The sequence below is a fragment of the Atheta coriaria genome, unplaced genomic scaffold (genome assembly GCF_025399875.1).
Source record: "Atheta coriaria isolate IRGN ID8LTWV9N9 unplaced genomic scaffold, Caltech_Dcor_3.1 hic_scaffold_6_pilon, whole genome shotgun sequence".
Taxonomy (NCBI): Eukaryota; Metazoa; Arthropoda; class Insecta; order Coleoptera; family Staphylinidae; genus Dalotia; species Dalotia coriaria.
Genome location: NW_027045448.1, coordinates 12,051,816 through 12,072,433, shown reverse-complemented (window position 1 = coordinate 12,072,433; position 20,618 = coordinate 12,051,816). Strand labels below are relative to the sequence as shown.

At 40.5% G+C, this 20,618-nt stretch overlaps 3 protein-coding genes and 1 long non-coding RNA gene across 7 annotated transcripts in view; 2 read left to right on the top strand and 2 right to left on the bottom strand.

Annotated features, from left to right (window-relative positions):
* The first annotated feature begins 23 nt into the window (after nt 1–23).
* On the top strand, nt 24–2,490 carry NUCB1 (Nucleobindin 1). Its single transcript, XM_065305320.1, has 3 exons — nt 24–179; nt 342–1,824; nt 1,885–2,490. The coding sequence occupies exons 2-3, from the start codon at nt 409–411 to the stop codon at nt 2,302–2,304; spliced, it is 1,836 nt and encodes a 611-aa protein (XP_065161392.1). The 5' UTR covers nt 24–179; nt 342–408; the 3' UTR covers nt 2,305–2,490.
* A 339-nt stretch (nt 2,491–2,829) lies between these two features.
* Vap33 (VAMP-associated protein 33kDa) lies at nt 2,830–7,102 on the bottom strand. Its single transcript, XM_065305323.1, has 4 exons — nt 6,394–7,102; nt 5,474–5,626; nt 5,104–5,402; nt 2,830–5,038 (listed from the first exon to the last, which is right to left on the bottom strand). Exons 1-4 carry the CDS (start codon nt 6,449–6,451, stop codon nt 4,799–4,801), a joined length of 750 nt encoding a protein of 249 aa, XP_065161395.1. The 5' UTR covers nt 6,452–7,102; the 3' UTR covers nt 2,830–4,798.
* Nucleotides 7,103–7,579: 477 nt separating this feature from the next.
* Nucleotides 7,580–20,618, bottom strand: part of LOC135794721 (uncharacterized) — a 71,479-nt gene continuing 58,440 nt past the window's right edge. Inside the window, exons 3-4 of the long non-coding RNA XR_010548939.1 lie at nt 19,655–19,833; nt 7,580–8,048 (exon numbers count right to left, since the gene is read on the bottom strand). This is a non-coding gene — a long non-coding RNA (uncharacterized lncRNA). The remainder of the gene's footprint in view (nt 8,049–19,654; nt 19,834–20,618) is intronic.
* The window catches only part of Sh (Potassium voltage-gated channel protein Shaker), a 72,944-nt gene continuing 61,773 nt past the window's right edge, over nt 9,448–20,618 (top strand). For 2 of the 4 annotated variants that reach the window (XM_065306102.1, XM_065306100.1), the window contains exon 1: nt 9,448–11,043. In XM_065306102.1, the coding sequence (XP_065162174.1) occupies nt 10,913–11,043 (131 nt within the window). In that variant the 5' untranslated portion in view covers nt 9,448–10,912. The remainder of the gene's footprint in view (nt 11,044–20,618) is intronic. The other 2 variants (XM_065306091.1, XM_065306090.1) reach the window with 2 other exon arrangements.

The following is a 20,618-nucleotide window of genomic DNA, read 5'->3' as shown; positions in this document are numbered from 1 at the left end:
GTTGTTGATTTGGTTGACACTTCGCAAACATCAGTTCTGTTCTTGCACAATTCGATAACTACACGTCAGTAAACAAACGGTCGTAGTAGGTCCAGCAATTTTTGTTGGCGCGTTTTATCAGTTTGCGCTGTGCAATGCAAGTTAAATAACGCATCGGTTTCAACATTTACATATTACAGGTAAACCTTACATCAACATCCACATTAACATTACCATTACCAAAAAACATGTTTTACATATCTGAATGTTAACTGCATCAGATAGTAAACTAGTTAATCCAGTTTAAGGCAAATTACATCTACTAAAAGACCTTGTACTCATACCAATTAATTGTCTTTCAGATCTGCAAGGCTTTTGCCAATAATCTCATTTGTCAAGAACACAAAACATTGAAGACAAGAGAAGAAAATGTTAAAATTGAAATTATATGCCACAGTGGCATTTTTATGTGTGCTACAAGTGTGTGTAGCACCACCAGTGACACAAAAGAAGCCTGAAGATGGTGCAGACAACACTGAAGGACTAGAAGATTATGTAGAGTATCATAGATACATCAAGGAAGTAGTCAAGGCTCTGGAATCAGACCCAGCATTCAGGGAGAAACTTGAGAAAGCCAATGATGTGGACATTAGAAATGGAAAGATAGCTTCTGAGTTAGAACTTGTAAGTCACAATATCAGAAGTAAATTGGATGAGATCAAAAGAATTGAGTTGCAAAGATTAAGAGACTTGGCTGCTAAAAGAAATGCTCTGTTGAATAATGAGCTTGATCAAGATGATCCAATGCATCATCACATTCAACATGAGAATCCACATACATTTGAAGTGGAGGACTTAAAAAGACTCATTGTGAAGACTACTGAAGATCTGGCAGAGGCTGACAGGAGAAGAAGAGAAGAATTTAAGGAATATGAACTGCAGAAGGAGTTTGACAAGTTTGAAAAGTTAAATCACACTGATAACACTGATGAAAGACATAAACTGGAGCAGCAGTATAAGGACATGGATGAGAAACATAAAAAACATCAAAAACTGCACACACCAGGACATAAACAACAGTTGGAGGAGGTGTGGGAAGAACAGGATCACATGACGCAAGATTTCAACCCAAAAACTTTCTTCATGTTACATGATTTGGATAGTAATGGATTATGGGATCAGGATGAGGTGAAAGCCTTGTTTGTTAAGGAGTTAGATAAAATGTACGCGTCAGGCGCACCTGAGGATGACATGAGGGAACGTATTGAAGAAATGGAAAGGATGCGCGAAGCAGTATTCAAAGAAATCGATGCAAACCGCGATGGTTTCATTGATTTCACTGAATTTTTGCAACAAACGAAAAAGAACAACTTTGATAAAGATCCTGGCTGGAAGGGATTGGATGAACAGAAACCTTATACCGATCAAGAACTTGAAGAATATGTAAGGAGGCATCATGAGATGCAGCAACAGCAATACTATCAGAATCAACAGTATATGCAACACGGACGGCCACCACCAGGATATCATCCACAACAAGGCTACCCACCACAAGGACATCCTCAGCAAGGCTACCCACCGCAAGGGCATCCGCAACCAGGCTATCATCCTCAGCAAGGGCATCCCCAGCAAGGCTATCATCCACAGCAAGGACATCCACAACAAGGATACCAACAGGGTTACCCACCGCAACAAGCACACCATCCACAAGGTTACCCACAACAAGGACATGGAGCACCACAGGGCCACCCACAAGGAGTTCCATCACAGGGACATCCACAACAAGGACAATTTCATCCTGGACAAATCCCGCAGTCGCAGGTACATCCACAACAAATAAATCAAGTAAGTTAATTTAAATTATAATTAAATAAATCGCTAATAATATTTTGTTTGGTAAAATAGCAGATGCACGATTTCAAAATGAATGATTTGAACACAAATGAGGTCTATCAACATGATAGTCCTGTTGCCCAGCATCAAAAACAAAATTCCGGTCAGAATTATCCAAGTCATCCGCCGCAACAACAGCAGAACTCTGCACCGGTTGGCCACCAACAAAAACCGTCAAACCCCCCGGTAAACCCAGGTAATTCACAGCAACATCAACAGCAAGAAAGAAAAGATGCACCTCAACCACCACCACAGCAGTATCACCAAAGTAACGAGAAACCATCGGCGTCCAATGAGCATATACCGCAACAGAATCATATTCCTCAACAGGAACAAGTTGTAGATTCGTCGCCACATGTTAATTCTGTGCCTAAACAAGCTCCGGTTGTCGCAGCAGCGGCTGCTCAAGCCCCGGTTGTAAAACAAGTATAACGTTCAGGGAGATACCGAAAACCGCCGAAATATATAAATTAACGCATTTACAAACAAGAAAAAACAAAGGTTCCTTTCTTTCAATTTCAAAAATTTCATTTGTAAATTTATACAAATAGCATTTTGATTGTTGAGCAATGCATTTAAACACAAAACTACTAAAAATAAAAACATATAAGTCATTAATCACTAGTTTCAACATGACAATAACACATATGCAAATGATAACAAAGTAAGTTAGTAAAGGATCTAGATTTTGTTGTTAATTGGTTTCTATTTTAGTGTCAAATTAAAGAGTGCAATTTGTGGCCAATTCATCAAGAATCTATAATTGTGATTAGTCAGCCAACCAGCTGACTTGGAGACTAATGAACTAAATAAATATTACCTACATGTGAAGCTACTAATAATATCAACTAAATGTTAATGTGCGAGCATGTTTGATAAAGGTGCTTAAAGTCTTACCTGATCATTCATTTCCCTCAAACAGATCCTAAAGTTGGTATAAAGGTGGAAATCGAGTGCTCTATTTTAATACCACTTTTATTTTTATTGCAACGTCTGCGTGTATTTTTACTTGTTGACCACTTTACTTTTTTTGGTTGTTTTGTATTTTTTTACTTAGTATGCAAACGTACTTAATAATAAAACCAGTTTGGTAACTTGATAACTCATTGCTGATACACATATAGAGTCCAAAGTATCACCACTATAATTACACTACGCATTATTTCTGTTTGGTTTCCGAGTCAAATATCAAATCCACTGGTTGCCGGCGTCTTTTGTGTGTCATTACAGGTTAAATGTTTTACAAGAGTTTATTAAAAACGTTCAAAGCAAGCGAAACGTCGTCGTGTTTGGAACTACGTCCACTCCCTCCACCGTACCGTGATATCGTCGAATTGTTATCGCTTCTTCTGGTCGTGTTCTCGCATCTCTTCGAATGTTTACAATGTTTATTCAAACGAAATTACAATTACTCCGCTAAAATGCAACGCAATGTCAAACATTGACGCCTACTTACAAAAACTTACGACTTATGTACAACAAAAATAATAAAAAATATATAGTTAACTATCGTATTTTTTAATAAAATAAAATTAATAAAAGCGACACGCATTGCACGCTCAAATAAGTTATAGGTAGACGTTCGGCTGCATCGAACTCAGAAAGAAGTGTGTTATGGGTTTGCTATATAAGGTATGTTTTTATTATTTATGTTTGTAGTTTTAGTTTAAGAGTTAATTCAGTAATACCAGAAACCTCGGCTCACTCTCAGTGGTTGTGTGCTACCAAAGACTAAGAATAAAACGTTAAGACTTAATGACTCAATTAGTGTTCCTCTGATTTCCATGTTTTTTGCTTAACTCTCATTTCTTTTGCTTAAATATATATATAATGTAAATCCGCCACAGATAAAATTAAAAACGAATCGCTAAAGAGATATATGAATTATAAAGAGACAGGCCAACACAAAACAAATCGTGGGGGAGGCACCTTTCATAAAATGCAGTTTACAATTGTTTTACAGTTTTCCTTTTTAGCGTGTTACCCGCGCCACGGTGTGAATATTGCATTTCCATTGTCAGCATTTTCGGCATCGTATAATATTAGCGATTAAATTGAAAATTTAGCATTCGTTTTAGATGGACGTACACGCATATCATCATTGTTACTTATTTTTTCATTTCAACACTTTCATTACAAATATCTGACACATGCTTTTACCGCTCTTGCGCCCCCCAAGCCGATCGCAACGTACGCAGCGCAGTCGAAAAACATTACGAAAAAGGCAGTTAGCGTTTGGAATCGATTAGAAACTGAAGAAAATATGTGAACAGATCACCTCCTACATCTAAGAGTACGACTTGATAAGGCTTTCGTTGCTAAAACGAGGAAACTGATTTCTTTAGCACGTTAACTGCGTGTCGCTGGGCACATTGCGACCGTGGCGCAGCAAGGCGTTCTAATTGATTCTGTTTATTTTATATTTATAACAATATCTTCGCGGCGGCCGTTGTTGCCGAACAGCCGAACGCGAAAATGCACAACATAAGTAATAGATTAAGTCAATATTTAAATATTTATATTAATTACAGTGAGTGTCATTTTCATCTTTCGGTTTCCTTTTCAGCATATTAATGTGTGTGTTGTGTGTAAATGGGTTCTGTGTGTCTTCGCTGGTCTCTGGTTGTATTCCGAAGACACTCATTGCGTTCTACTGCACGCCGTGTTGTCGTTTTGTAATTTTGTTTCACGAAGATTTTTATGTTACAATCGATAAATGTACAGATTAAATGTTTCTGCGTGTGTTTGTAATTTTTTTTATAAGATTTTCCCGACCGCTTTGCTAGTTCCTTGCATATACTAGTTTTTTCTTCTTCTCTGATGTTTGTTGTTGTTGGTTTTGTATAATTTATATTTATATTGTATTTATATAGTAGAGATTTGTTGTCTGCATGTGTTTCGTGTGTTCGCTTAAAAGTGAAAAGGTTCAGAGCACATACTTGCCGAGTATGATGCCGACGATGACTACTGCTAAGCTGGTGGCGAGGCGCTTGAGCATAAGCGACTGCTGCATCTGCACGGCGGGCTGGTACTTGGTGGGCGCGGCGCCGACCGCGATACCGCCACCGGAACGCGATTGTACATCTACCTTCATTTGCAGCATCTGTTCTTTCAGTCGCAGATTCTCCGCGCGAAGGCTGCTGATTTCTTCTGACAATTGCTGAATCTGCAAATTACAATTCACACAATTTAAACAGACATTTAAAAATATATATAATATCAACTATATACTTCTGTGGTGGCGGTCCTCAGATCACCCTCTAGCACACTGGAATTGGCGTTGGGATGTAACGGAGCGGCGTTGATCACTGACACTTTCGGGCTAACCTTCACTACCTCTTCGCCGGCTTCCATCTGATCGGGCGGCATCTCAAAGACGCACTTTAGCTTCGAATCCATCAACTGCTCCGGATTGATCTCCTTCCATATCTGCTCGATGTTCACCTCGCCATCGGGCGCAAACAGTGACTGCACCATGAACTTGTGCTTGTTCTTTTCGCTCGGATCAAACGTGAACGGTTGTAGGCAGACTACAAACAGAGATTGAAAAAATCAATAACAAATCATGTGTGACACGAAGGAAAACAATCAAATCACTTACTTGCTAATTTAATCGTGTCGTTTGGATCCAACAGTCCAGAGTTTGGCCGCACGCAGTATTTCTTCGGTGCTGTTGTCTTTATTTTGAATATTACTTTTTTGTCTGATGGATTCGTCAGTGTCATGTAAGAAGTCACCGGCACTTTGAACGGCCCTACAACAGCCACAACAACAAACAATAACAAACCAATAACACCACATTTCGCAAAAGTGCGACATCGATAAAAATATGTATTTCATCATTAAACCAACAATGACATCATAAACAGATGACCATTTTAAAAGAATAAGGTTTTTAAACTGCAATAACTTATTTATCAGGTGATAACTGGCTCAATCTTATCATAGAATCTAATAAAATCTTCAATTTACAAATGACAAGGTTGTAAATTTCAACGTAAGATAGTGTTTATTAATACAGCTTAGATAAAACTTTGCCAAATATCAAAAATTGTCCTAAATTAGCGTTTATGCCTAGCATATGAAACACACTAGAATTATTGATTGCATTATTGATGATATAACTGGAAATAATGAGCTGTAATGACACAGCAGGTTTCCATTTTAATCACCCGGCGCAGCAGCACCTGATTCTCCCCATATGCAGGATGATGATCCGGCGAGCAGACAGTCGCGGATTACTTAACGCAGGCGACGTCGTGTAATCCGCAAACCGACCGAAATCGTGCTAATAATATTCACACGCACGCGGCTGAGGTCGAGGAAAATACATAAACGAAAATACGCGGCGCGCTCCTGGTCGCCGCACTCCTCGCCTGGGTCAATCAATTTTTAAGGTTATGCGTACGCCTGAAATAGAAACGGCATCCAGGCGCCGCGGCCAGCCTACGGCGGCGATGAGCTCGAGTTAGACAACAAGGGGAGGCTTTCCTGCTTCCGGTCGCAGACTGACAGACTTACCCTGAAATTTGAGTTCATATTGGGGTTCGATCCGCAGGACCTGCTCCGGCTTTGACATTTTCCTGGCTGGCTGTCGTCTGATTCAGTCCACTTTGTATGTGCTTTGCAGCTGACGATCACTTTCGCGAATACACTAGGGGGCCGATAGGGAAAGAAAATCTTGCACGCGCCGCGCTACCCTTCTTTAATCGCGGGGGCGCTGTGTGTGTGTGTGTGTAAAGTGTATGATCGGCACCGGCGATGTGATGGGTCGCACTCGCGTGTACGCGCTCCGTCCGACGTGTCTCCGCTGTGGTGGCGTAACCCCCCGACGATGGCGTTCACTTCGCGTCGTCTGCGACCGGTGTACGCAAACTCAGCGCGCTGGGCCAGACAGACAGCAAGATGGCCGATTCGTTCGTGGCGGTTGCGGGACTCGTTGTGTGCCGTGGTGTGTGCGCTCTCGGGAAAACGCAGCACGCAGCGCGCACGACTAGTGACAAATGCACACGTTCGGGCGCGCGCCGCAAGCAGCACCTGTCAATACTGCGCCGCGAATGGTCAGCGTTGGCAGCGGCTGGCGGAAAAGCGGACTCCTTGGGCATAGATGTCGATGTTCACACTGCGAGCGCCGACTCGGGTGGGTCGCTGTGTTGTATCGGGAAAGCACACGGAAATTTAGCAGGCGCAGTTTTCTCACTGGGACGCCTGGGACAAGCGCCTAGAATTTTGTTGTAGTTTGAAGTTTCGAAACGGTTTCACATTATAACCGGTTGACGCGGTGTCACCTAGAGGGCTCTAGCAGTGCCACACTTTGAAATTTGCAGTACATCACTCACTGCCTAAGAAAATATAAATTTAACTTCATTTAACGCATGTAAGCACGCACTAATGCTTAAAATAAACAAATAAGTGCGTAATAGTAACATTAGAAGTTAATAATTTAATAAGAAATTATGCCGAGCTTATTAGAAAGAGTAAATATGAACTTTAATAAGTACTAAATGAGTATCACTTCAGAGCTGCATTTAATCGATTGCATGGTAGCATAACTTCCAATTTTGCATTATGAGTTTCAGGTAATTAATTCTGCGAGTTTCATTAGCGAAATCAACTTTGCGAAATTAAAATTAAATTGCCAGCAGGCGTACAAAAATATTGCTCTGCTTGGATTTGCATAAAAAAGTGCTGAAAATAGTTAATCGTAGTTTAATATTGTTTCCAATTTTAAATTTAATTATAGGAATGTCATAAAATATTAATAACTGCAAAATTACGCGTTTTGTGCGTCACGGAGTGCAAAAAACGACAAAAAGTACATAAACAGTATAAATAACAACTGTGTGACTCAAACCAGTGACCAAGGACGAGATAGAGAGAAGTGGAGAACCTAAAACTCTACGACTGGACGATTGGACGACTCAGACACGACTGAGCACTGTGGTCGCTGCGCGCTGCCCTTTTATACCTGCGGACAACCGGTGAAAAGTGGTGGGGAGAAGGGTAGAGGTAGGGAGGTTTATATGGTACGTAGCGCGGGAGCTTGCGGTGCGGGTACCTGCGAAAAGTGGTGGGGGGAGTTAAGTCATCACGTGCACGACCCGCATGCGGTCAGTCATGTAAAGGCAGGCGTCGTTGACGGATGTGCCCTCAATCGCTGGTCTTAGCAGATGAGGCTAGAATAATAAGAAAAACAAACATTTATTTCGTAATAAAAAAAAAGTAAACAACTTGCAACTTATCGCTGGCATTGCAATATTTTCCAACTTACAGCCCCTAAAACACCAGTACCAGCTCTCAACTTCCAAACTTAAATCATAAAACTTGCGCCATTTTCGTATACGACTATTTTTAGCTGTGCTTGATTAAATTTTCCGCAATTAAAGGCTTTAAAAATAATTAATATTGCGGTCGGCTAATAGCAGTTAAATTTTTAACCTAGCTTGGATAATCTGCACATATAATAACAATACATACTAAACCGTTTTAATTAAATTTATTGATTTTCTGGCGTTACGCCCTAAACGAGCGGAAGGAACCGTAAAAAGTGATTTTTATCGTTGCACCATAAGCGCCGCCAAATCACCCGACGACCCAATATTCCAACCTTTTTATTGTTTACCAGTTTTATCCTTTTTAGGACTTTTTCTTCGACAGCCGCCGGACCCTCTTTCGATTTACACACAACTTTGCGGATCCGCGAACTTCCGTTCATTGTTTACCTTTTGTTTCGACAATAATATTCCAAACAAATTACATTACGCCGATGTGGGCAACTTTTGTGAACCGGAAAGCTTATAAGAAAATTCGGCAAATCCTTTGGAAATTTCATTTACATTCGCATTCTGTTTAGTCTGCTTGGGCCTTCTTCGCAGTAATTTGTCTAGTTTGTTCGTGTGCGGGCCGCATTAACGCCGATAGAAAGCAGGCGCTTTTTCTTAGTTTATTCTGCGCCAGGTTGGCGAAAGTCGGCGTTTTCAAGGGGTTTTTACCGTTCGTTTGCATTCGTTTCGCTCAAATCGGCTGAGCTTTTCGTACAGATGGAAGAGGTGGAAATAGCAGGATAGATGTCGGGGTTTCATCCGGATAGTGCCCGGATACCTCTATGATTCGACCTGAGCCTTGAGAATAGTGCCCTGGTGGCCAAAATCTCCTGCACTTCAATTCCAAGGGCTTAAACTTTTTTTTCGCAGAATTTTTCACAAAAAAACAGATTTTTTGCAATTTTTTTTCGCTAAAGTATCAATGGATCTAAATTTAGCTAACAATATGGACAACATGACATTCAATGTAATTTTCCTTAAGTCCGGGGTATAATGATGGCCTTTTGGGATAGAAACCCCGGGCTCCATCGACACCATCGACACTTCTCTGCGGATGTCGGGCCGCGGATGAGCCGCAGTGCAATGCGATTGCGGATGGCGGCGAGCGGGGGCAGGCAACTGCCGCGATCCGCAGTGTGGCGACGCGTGCGCGCTCCTACCGTTTTGCCGCCACCGCTACCACCGCCGCCGCCGCCGCTGGCTCGCGTTCGGTGCGCCGGCGAATTCTCCGGCGAAACGCTGCTCCGCGCTTGCAGTGCATCGTACGAGCGCGCCGACACGGTCCAACCTGTTGGACTGCGAGCGTACCCGCATCCAACATCGTCGTCGCCGTCGCCGCCGTCGACGTCCTCCGATCGTGTGGTCGCCGTCGTCGTCGCCGTCGCCGTCGTCGGGATGGCACTTTTCCGCTGCGAGCGTTGCGCCTCGCGTTCACGTCGCGCTCATTTTTGACACGCAACTATTTCAACACACCATCAGTTTCTTTTGCCGCCGAAGCTAGAGGAATAAGTTAAACATCCGCGTGTGTAGTGCTTTTTCGTAGAATTATCACACACGGAACTAAACTAAAGAAAAAAAGAGGAAAAAAAGGACAAGAATCGCGTCATTTTGCTCAAAACTGCTGTTAGTTAAACTAAAACTAGTTAAACTTAAATGAAACAATTAAAGCAAGCGCTGAAAGCAACCATGAATTAATAATTCGAACGTAAAATCTTCCATTTTTTACTTAAACTTGATAAAAGAAATTGCTTTGCATCACACATTAATCGGTATTATAAACGCGAGATAAACTAAACGTAAGCGAGCGACGAAACAATAATATTATAACTAATAACTAGATAGTAATTAAACAATTTACGCGTAGAAATTTCTGGCGACAGATTCGAGCTTAAACGTAAATCATAAAAAAGCCGTCGTAGGAAAAATTATTCGCTATTGTCTCCAATTACAAGCATAATTCGATATTAAATTAATCTACCCTCCCAAGGATAAAGACGCAAAACTTACCTAAACCTTAAAAAAAATCAATCCAAATAATAATCTTCGACATTTTTGATTAAATTTAAGGCGGATCGAGGCAAGGCTTTAGCGCGACGCGTTCCATTTTGAATTTTACATTTTTTACCTCTTGATAAGTACCTAATAAACAGCGTAACAAATTAATAAACTCGTAATCGTAATCATATCATAATCGTTTCCCCGAAGCAAAAGAAAAACAAATAAAAAGCAAACACTAAACGCAATACAAGCACGGGGCGGGCGAAAACTTTTCCCGAACGGAATTGAATGCAAAAGTTTTCCACCTGTTCGGCTGTTTACACAAAAACGGCCACAAGTTGCCAACTCGAACGGAAAGCGATTGAAGAAACGAGCGAGCGAAAAAACTCCATTCCAACATAACCTATAACCTATATTTATATTGATATAAGCAAACACCCGGTCCATTTAAAAGTAGTGCTTGATTATCTAAGTATTAAAGTTACCAGTAACCATAAGCGATGTCGATTGTGATGGGTGTGCATTGGAGTGATCAGAATGATGGGCTTAAGCGTGTTTAAACAACGCCAGTGCGCGCCGTGATTTCGCTAACCGATTGATTTCGAGATGTGGGAAGGACTTAGTTGGCCTTAAGTGGGCCTGTGCCTGAATTTCGGTTCGGTTCCGTTTTTGATACCATAGTAAGGTCCCGGGTGCCCACCCGGTAATGCGCTGCAGTCATGACGATGTGGCAAGGTGGGATGGCGAGCCATGGGGGGAAGAACAACGCCTGGATGAAGCTGATGGGCATCGTCCAGAAGGGGCCAAGGCATCACGATGCCATGCCCACTACCGACAAGACCCTCAGCCAGTAAGTATACAACCAAATTTACACTCAATGCAAAATCTAACCTGATATTAGGTATTTGACATTTTGTACCCAAAAGGGTAAGGATGTTAAATATTTAGTTGGCCCAAGGTGATTAACATGCTTATCTCTATTTCCCTGATGGGATAAATACCTTAAGTCCTGCACTTTATAGACTGCGTGCTTAGCAAAGATTAACAGTGATGGAATGCAGTGCTGGAGGCCTAGCTCTATTTCCAGAGCCTTCAGAGTGCGTTATCTCGAAACAAAAGACAGCGAGGACAATAACTGAGAGTGCCCGGCGCTCAAGACAAAGGATAACAGACTCTAAGCTATATCTTGTTGAAAGTGAAACTTAAAGTATAAGAAATCATCTAAAATAACAATTTTTAAAGAAATTCAGTTTCACAACTTTCTAAAATCTTTCTAAAATTTGAACTGCGTCAGTGGCATTGTCTTAAGCCGTCGGATGTTGTCCGGACGCGTCGATGCTAATGCGGCACGAGGGAGTCGTGAAAAAGGAGGAGAACCAGCTAGGTGTATTCCTGTATCGCGGCGTATCGCATTCCGGGCGGGCGGCCATGGGGGGATTTATCCGCAATGCGTGAAAGTCAAAAACGATGACTGCACAACCGACATTATATTAGACTCGGTGTTCGCGAGCTGCCGCCGCCTCCCACCGCGCGAAGAAAGGTGAAGCAGCGCGACGCCCCGCCGGAAAAAAGACAGATAAATGGCGAGGAAAGCACGCAATGGTACCGATATGCACCGTACCGGAAACCAACTAGACACACAAAACATTATAAAACAAAATCTGAAATATATTACGACAAGTTATGAGAATATTACTTGTAAACGCATAGCGCATGAAAATTTTAATGAATAATGACTGTCAAAATGGTTGACATGTCAAATTCATAACCTAAAAACCTAGAAATCCACTTTTTTCCGCGACCATTCTTTTTCTTCCGTGATAACCTTTAATATATCATGTGTCTTATGTCGACTCAACTTTTACTTGGATTGTACCCAGAAAAAACGACTGGAATAGTTCATATCACTCCATGAAAACGATGAGGAAACTATGAGCGTAACTAAACTGAAACTAACGCAAAGAATGTTCCGCACCCCGTGCGCCCTGTGCCAATGCGTTATTATCCGCACGGTGTGAAAAAGTAGCGCTTATAAATCACACGGCATACCCATCGCGTTCCGCGGCGACGGAGGCGGCAACGGTGCCATTGATATATCGCCGCGTCTGGATAAATTTCGATTGCGGCACATTTTTAGCTTCAGCGCATGCAAAACTTGCCCGCCGGCGACTATAATTGATGATATTAAACACGTCGGCTCGTTAAAACACCAGTGATTGATCTTTGAGGATTTTCTATACAAATTGTCCTCTAAGCTGGACAAGTGTAATTGTAATTTTTTTTTCGATTGAAAATAAACGTTTCAATTTCATTGTGGGGAAATTTTCGTATTTTGCGGATTGAATCAGCGGCTAATTGCTACCCCCAAACCAGAATTAGTCCGAACAATGAATTAGGTTTCAATTCGTTTCAATTCACGCCGCGATTTCCCAAATCGCCGTTGTGGCTATGCGAACAGGGCTTAAAACTCCAATTTCCACAACGCCAACACAACCGCACGATCGACCAGAGTAGGTAGGAACTTTTTGCTCAATACACCCAGCGCGTGTTGAGAGTTGAGCCATTTTCCACTCCTCTTAAGCCATATACTTGGCTTCTCGTCGAGGCGGTGTGTTAATTTCGAGTTTCGCAACAATCGCAAGGATATGTAGGCGAGGCGGACAAGACAATCCTCCTATATTCGGTTAAATGTCTTTCGTAATTGATTACGTCCGAAACACCCACGGTGTATTCAATCTCGGAGCAATCCAATGTTGGAGGTGCACGGCTTCCACGGGTGACAGAGAGTAATTTGAAAGCAATAATCACTATCCTCTCAATGCTCAGGTCACGATATCTCAAGGGAATTCATCGAATTGACAATATTGTGTTTATATTGTACGTAGTTCTTTAACTTGTAAGATAAAACATGAAATATGAATTAAGAACGAGCAAGACGATATAAAATTTATGAAGCGTACGTATTTTTTATGTACTCGTCTTTTACGAGGGTTTATTTTTATTCCACACACCCAAACGCTTGAAATGGCAATAACTTTTTGCATCACTTCTTTATATATTTTTTCTTCGTGATATTATCCAACGACTTTGTGGAAGAAGAAGAATCCATCATTCACATCCGCCAAGTATTAACTTTTTGTTTATATTTCCAACACGAAATAAATACAAAAGTTTACGAGTAAATATTTATATACTCAAAATAAAACAAGCCATTAACACGTTATCTAATTAATAATTTAATATAGGTTATAAATGCTTTTTGAGGTTAGGTATTATAAGCTTTTTCTGAGCAATTTATACGCGCAGACAGGTGGAAAGCAAAAATGATGAATTTCCTCTTTGAGCTACACTAAAGGTAAAGCCGGCAGCGGAGTTCCCGCATTAAGTCGATATAACAACAACGAATTGGGGGCGGCATACTATGGCTAGCCTGGCATATTGAATTCGGGCGTCTTAGACCACGCGCACAAAGCGCCGGCAACGCGCGGCCCCTTTGTGCTGTTCGCGACGCAGTGAAAAATGAAAAACGGGAACGGCACGCGAAGAATTCGAAAAGTAAATAAAATAAGATGAGGCGTATATATAAACTAAGTAAATATACACAAACGATAAGGAAATATTTTCATAAACAAGCAAACAAAAAACTTTGAAAGATAAATTTTTGCGAAAATTAATTCAGTATAATATCATCCCATTAAAGCAGTGATACCTTATCAGTGGACTTTATTGCATTAAACATTAAATTCGTAATTGTATGAAAATTTACGAGTTAAAAGTTTCGCACTCGGACGAAAATAGCCGCGCACCTAAAGTAATAAACTCGCGAATACGCAAAAACAGCGTACCTAAACAAATAATATGAATAAACACAAACAAACCAACAAAAATAAAATACAGTGCGTAAAGCACGAATATATACGCATGCGGAATGAACACGGAAAGCACAAAATGAAAACATTCTTCTTAAACTTCGCATAAAATAACAAATGCGAGCGAAAGAAGAAGAAAAAATCACATACAGAAACACTAAAAAGATTCACACAACAAGGAAGGTAGGAATGTAATGTTCACTAAAACACACTCGACTTTGAGTTTTCTCAACTTTTTTGATTTAACTTTGCATTTAAGTTAAGTTAAACTTCGCCACTGTGTTGTGGTTAGTACAACGTCTTTCTCTCTTTTTTTATATGTAAAATTTCCAACTTGTTTCCTTTTGTTAACGCTGCAACACACAGCGCACAACTTTAAAGCAGTCACAAATAAAACTTCTGAATATATTTGTCTTCTTGTTCGCTTGTGGCGACATCTGGTTGCGCGTAGACATGCTACACATGTAGATATATCGTCAGCCATTTTGTGATCGTTTATATCAATCACATATTCCAGATGAATTCATCTGCTACAACGATTAATCAATCTTTACACAATGCGTTTTTTCTCGTGTTTTTTTTCTGTTTGCTTAGATTTGGGTTATTTTTTCAATTGTTTACGAACATGCGGATGAATACAGGATGTAGATGTCACTGGTAATTTATGTTGGCATGTTGCACACGTACGTAGACCAGTGTTGTAAAACCGAAGTTAATCCGAATCGTTCCGCTTCATTTCGCCTCGTAATTTGAAGGTACACACGCTCGAAAGGAGTTGAACTATCACCGGACCCAAGAAAGTAGTAGTCGCAATGTGTAAACAAGAGATGGCGGACGAGTACGAGGACCTTCGCGTGGGAGAAAGGCTCCGAAAGTAAGTGGTTCGAAAAACTAGCGTCTTTTTTGCGGCCTTCATGTATTTTTTTTGGAACGTCCACGACGTCTATGCGCGTAACGTGTAACGTGGCAGTTGATTACACTTTTTTCCCGTATCGTCATGTTTTATGTCTGCGTAAAAGCGACTTGGACTTGGACCTCGAATGCCACACCGCGAAAAAGTGTCGGACGGAGATAAAGCAGGGCGAAAAGAGGGACGCGTATAAAAGTGGATCACGGCCCCGGAAACCGGGCGGTACGTCCGGAAAAGACATTCCAATTTAGTTGAAATAATCCTTTTAAGATGAGGTGGTGCAGGCGAAGAAATCGAAACGCTTCTCGTTTTATTCATTCCTCATCGACATTTACAGCACAGCGAGAGATAATAAACGACGCGCTTATAAAATGAGGTTATGTCTCGATTCATAACCTAAATGTTACCTAACTTTAGGAATATTTATGAGGATCATATTTAAGTGTCAGCATTAGGTCTTAATTTCAATTTTCTGTAATAAACGTTTCGGACGATTGGAACGAGCGTAGTAATTAACCCTCGACGGACGTTATTTCCCTTCATTTCCGGGTTCTGCTTTCAATCACTTTCGTATTTCTTATTGTCCGCATGTTATTGCCTATTGTGCGCCATGATGGCATGTTAAGTTGGCAATAATTTCCTCGGAGTTATTGCCAACTTAAAAAAACAACAAATCGTAAAATATGAATTGAATAACTCGAGTTGCAAGTTTGGCCAGCGATCCAATTTGAATTTATCATGAAATCAGTGGGTTTGTTCGACTCAAATCGAAGTGGTTGGTGAAGTTGTTTACTTTCTTGCCGAGGGACGGGCGACTTATTTTTCGTTCACGACATTATATTCAAATATAAGCAAATTATTCACGAGACTCGAATTGGACTCACGAGACTCACGAATCGTGCAATTTGCATTCTGTTTGTTGGCGTTCGGTCGTGCGCAAATGAATTTTGCGCTGTTATAATAAAGCAATCAACGGAGATAGACGCTTTTCATCATGAGGTGGGATTTTTACGCGCTGTGGAAAAAAGATAATTCGATTAAAAGGCGCGCGCGCTCGTTGACGGTGTGAAAACACGGCAGGAACCGCGCTCCAAATTGGATGCGACGTTTATTATGTTATGAACATTAAATGCTTCTGTTGTACGCCTGGTAAAAGATAGACGAGTGCGGGGGATCATCGAGCGCACGTGTGGAAAGTATTGTACAAACACATTTTGTGCTTCCGCAAAGAGATGAATATTGAGTTGCTTGTGAACTCATCAGGAATAAAATTTAAAAATTCTTAAAAAGAAATTAATTTTATAAAAACAAAATTTAAGCTTTCATAAAAGCTTTTTAAGTAATTTGAAACAAAATAAATGTTTTCTAAAAATTAAATTCGAAAATTGTTTGTTTGCAGGTAGGCGATTTATACATGAAAGTTAGAAACATGCAAATACAAACGAAATTCGGTTACTCACGCCGTGAACGCACGTACTCACGTGTCGCTCACATTATTTTCGTTATTATTATAATTGGTCAGTATATGAATAATTTCCACCCGCGCGGCGGTGGCACGGCATGCGTCCAACTTGGCGGCGTTATTATTGGTTTTGCGTGGCATGTTCTTGCTCCCGTTTCCCGATTTCCAGCGCACTCGGCGCGCAACTATTCGTACTTACATGCGACCGCAGCGAACGGACCGAATGTATAAACAAACTGAAAACGAACCGTTCCGTGCGCGCTTTACAAAAGCGTCGTAATCATTTGTTTCGCCTACATTTACGATTCGAACGCAACTCTTTACGCCAGTGTTCGCTTCCACACACCACCAACACTCGTAAATTAGTCGCAACGAGATAGTCTTCGAATGAGGTTATGTTTGATCCACTGAGCTATAATTTAAAGCCGCTGTGTGTGTGTGTTGGCGCGTATAAGAATGTGTGTTTTAAATCACTCACTCGGTGAATGTGAATGTGTTGTTCAATAAAAGGGCAACAACAAAGTTAGAAAGCGTGGAAAAGTAAAAAGCGCACGCGATGTGTTTTCTCTCCTACACGGAACAAAACAAAACTCGGTTAACCTTTTGGTATGCAACCAAATAAACAAAACAAAAAAAATCTGATGTAATAAATATTTGAAATTTCGCTTGAATTTACTTTCGATTGATGTCAAGTCGCTCAATCATTCTCATTTTGTATTATGCTAAACGTCGCAGTGCACGAAAACGTATTTCCAACGTTGTTAAAATTGTAAACATGTCCTGGAGGAAATTATGATGTAATAAGCGAGCGTATCGAAACGACTGGCGCATTAATCTAATTTGATAATCTCTTTAGGCATTTGCACGACGACAACGAAATTATTTGCCAACTTGTGGCAATGGCGCAGACGCTCGCTGCAAATTAAATCTGCATAGAATTACAGAAGAAATGTAATGTGCTGAAATGTGACACTCGCACAACGGACGTGCACAATGCGGATACACATTATGAAATTACCCATTAACACTCGTTACACTCAGCGTAAGTAAACTAAAGCGCAAAGTGTATGCACAAGAAAATTTCCAATGGCAAAGACAACAAACACGCTCGAAAGGTGTTATGTTGGTTGCTTATGTTTACTTGCACTATGTCACGATCGTGACGAACTTTACTTTCACACGTCGAAATGACAAATAACCTAAAAACTAACAAAATAATGAATTTACATAACGTTAATTCTATACAATACAATATTTAAATAATTTGTATTCACTTGTTTTCAGTAAGTTTAATTAAGTTAAAATTTGATCCACCCGTGACGTTTTGCGTAGATTGTCCGTGCTTAATCCAACGGTCGGCGGCGTACCGTGGATTAATGCATCCCCGGTTGCAAACAATTTGACATGCGGAATGTGACCGCTTCAGGACGACGCGGGCGCGCGTTATACATGCGAGGGATTTATTTTGACGAACCGACCACGGCGAGCGTCGACGATTTGCCACGCTCGTCGCGTTATCCTGGCGAAGACGAAATGGAATTGAAATAGTGGCGACGCCGTCCACATTCCAAGCTCCTGAGCAAATGTATGTAATGCATTTATGGCGGATTTGCGGCTGATATAAATTCGTTTACCACCGCCGCCACGTAATTCACTCGCAAATATTCAAAATGTCAAAATTTATTTGCTTCAATTACACCGGGTAAACTTTTTTAATTAATAGCAACATACTGTATGTTTACGTGTATGAATATGAAGCGAAAATCCCAACTGTGGGTAACGCAAAGCGATTCGTCACGCTATTCGTACACAAAGCGTACAATCGTATACAAAATCCGAATTTCTAATTTCCCAGCGAATATTAATCTTGTCGACTGATGGATTTGCCTCCAAACCACCACAACTCGCAACTCGGAAGGTTTTCTTCGACTCTGGACGACCGAATTTCGAATAGCATTTGTATTACTTAATTCATTTCAATTTTGAAAGCGGTATAATCAAAACTCGGATTAAATTCTTCATAACCTCAAATTACTTTGTCGATACTTTCTATAAAATCGCATAAATTCGTTCGAAGAGGGCGCTCACGTGCACCTTATCAGATTGTGCACATTTTACGCTCCACATTTACGAGCACGCTGAGGTAAATCGGGAATAGAATTTGGTCAACGTTTACGTGCGAACGAAAGAAATACACATATATTTACAGCAGGGACATCAATAAATATATATATCGACATGCGTCCCACTTAAATTTGCGCCGCGTGATTTATTTTCGGGTTTCGATTGAGGGTTTAAATATAGTGACGGCGAACTTTAATTTACCTCATCTACTTAACCTTTAATTGCCATTAGTGCTATCTATAGCACTGGATATCTTTACCGCCAACAAAAAAATGCACTTAACCTAAATCTATCTTTAATTACCAGTAGTGTGGTGTATATATAGATGTCGCTACTTCCATTTTCATAACCTTGCCTTAATCAATTCCGGAATGTCTGAATGTTTGATGTTTTTGGTGTTCTACGCATTTCCATACGTTAATTGCAATATCACCAGAGGTAATATTACACGGCGCCTGGGAAATGTTGGAAAATGTCGCGCAATCTCAACTTCTATTCCGCTTCACGCACGAAACGCGAAAAGTAAATAGATAATATGCCTGAGACCCGCGCCAGCGGGACTGCGGGGATTTCTTGCTTTTCGACGCGTTTTCCCCGCGCGCGCGCGCTGCAGTAAACCCACCGAAATTTGCTATGTGTGTGGGAAAATAGTAAGACTAATATTTGTTCGCGACTGCACGTAACTCGATAAACGCAAAGCAAATAAAGTTATTTTAATTAAAACCACAAACGTGGGCTACTCTATAATTGTTAATTGTTTAAGTAAACTAGTTGAAATTCAAAATATGTGTTCAACTTGTGTTCATAATCATGCATGCAAGAGACAACTCTTCAAACGTGCAAAATTGAGAAAGCGCAGCGGTATAATTATCTAAAATCATACAATGTGCATTATCATCGCTGGGCTGGCGGCCGAATTGTGAAATTAATTAATTATAGTTACAATAACTAATTAATTCTACAAAAGAAAATTAAATTCAGTTTAAATTACATGCTGGGAATAATATGGAGTTGCTCATTGCGCGATTCACGAAAAGCGTTTTTATTGTCGTTGGGAAATAAAGAGAAAAATGTAACGTTTCGTAATTGTACCCACCTTTGTGTATGATACGCTCCAAGCTGCTTCCATAATCAAAGGCAAAACCATTCTTCCATTCTACAATTCTTTCAATTATGCAGAGCCTCTTTGAAATTTACATTCTCGAAATTCTCCGTTGGAAAAATGTCGTGGACAAACCGCAGAACATTATTTTTGCTCGCACTCACTATAAAATCCTGCAAAAAATAAACAATGATGTAAAAACACGCATTGAATAATATTAACTAAAAGTATTTCCGGATGAAAATAGAATAAAGGTAGGAAGTGATGTATTCTTCGAGAAATCAATTTTAACAAAGTTTTAAATTGAAGCCGATTGGGCCGATGTGCTGCGATGCGATGGAAAGTTAGTAAACTTTACGCGTTGAGAATTTTTGCGCAAAACTTTATCTTACGTGCTTACTCTTTGCGTATTTTAGAAGTAAATTAAGTTTCCTAGTACAAGGAATTTTACAACACTTGAAAAATGCGAGGAATTTGTTTAAAAATACAAAGTGCTCAAAAACTAGGTTATGTAATTTTACAGCAAAGAAATTAAATGAATATTAAAGTGCTTCAATGTCACCTGATGTAATATTATTATAATATGCGGAGCTAATTGAGTTGTACAGGATTAAATTTTGATGTTCTCAGGTGTTTGAACTGAGTTTCGACATACTTCGCGCTTGCAGCCACTGGAAATTCGTATATTATGTACGTGACGCGCATGTTTTAATCATAACAAACGTGAGTAAACATCTTAGAAATGTGAGAGCCGGTGAGCCATCTTGGAACAAGAGCAAATTTACAGCAACATCAGACATTGTTGTGTCGAGACTCTGTTGGACCACAGAGCGGCGGCCATATTGTTCGTACCAAGTCCGTATTGTGTATATGCCGCATTGCGCTCATTAATTATTCCACGGATCCCTACAGTAGCGCAGCAACTGTGAGGAACTGCGGTGAAACTCCATTTCGAGGA

What these genes read in the sequence shown, in the direction of transcription:
- NUCB1 (XM_065305320.1), top strand. Translation starts at nt 409, where the DNA reads ATGTTAAAATTGAAATTATATGCCACAGTGGCATTTTTATGTGTGCTA. An exon ending in ATCCACAACAAATAAATCAA is followed by an intron (nt 1,825 to 1,884) that starts GTAAGTTAATTT and finishes TTGGTAAAATAG; the next exon opens with CAGATGCACGATTTCAAAAT.
- Vap33 (XM_065305323.1), bottom strand. Translation starts at nt 6,451, where the DNA reads ATGTCAAAGCCGGAGCAGGTCCTGCGGATCGAACCCCAATATGAACTC. An exon ending in CGACACGATTAAATTAGCAA is followed by an intron (nt 5,403 to 5,473) that starts GTAAGTGATTTG and finishes CTCTGTTTGTAG; the next exon opens with TCTGCCTACAACCGTTCACG. An exon ending in TGAGGACCGCCACCACAGAA is followed by an intron (nt 5,039 to 5,103) that starts GTATATAGTTGA and finishes TGTAATTTGCAG; the next exon opens with ATTCAGCAATTGTCAGAAGA.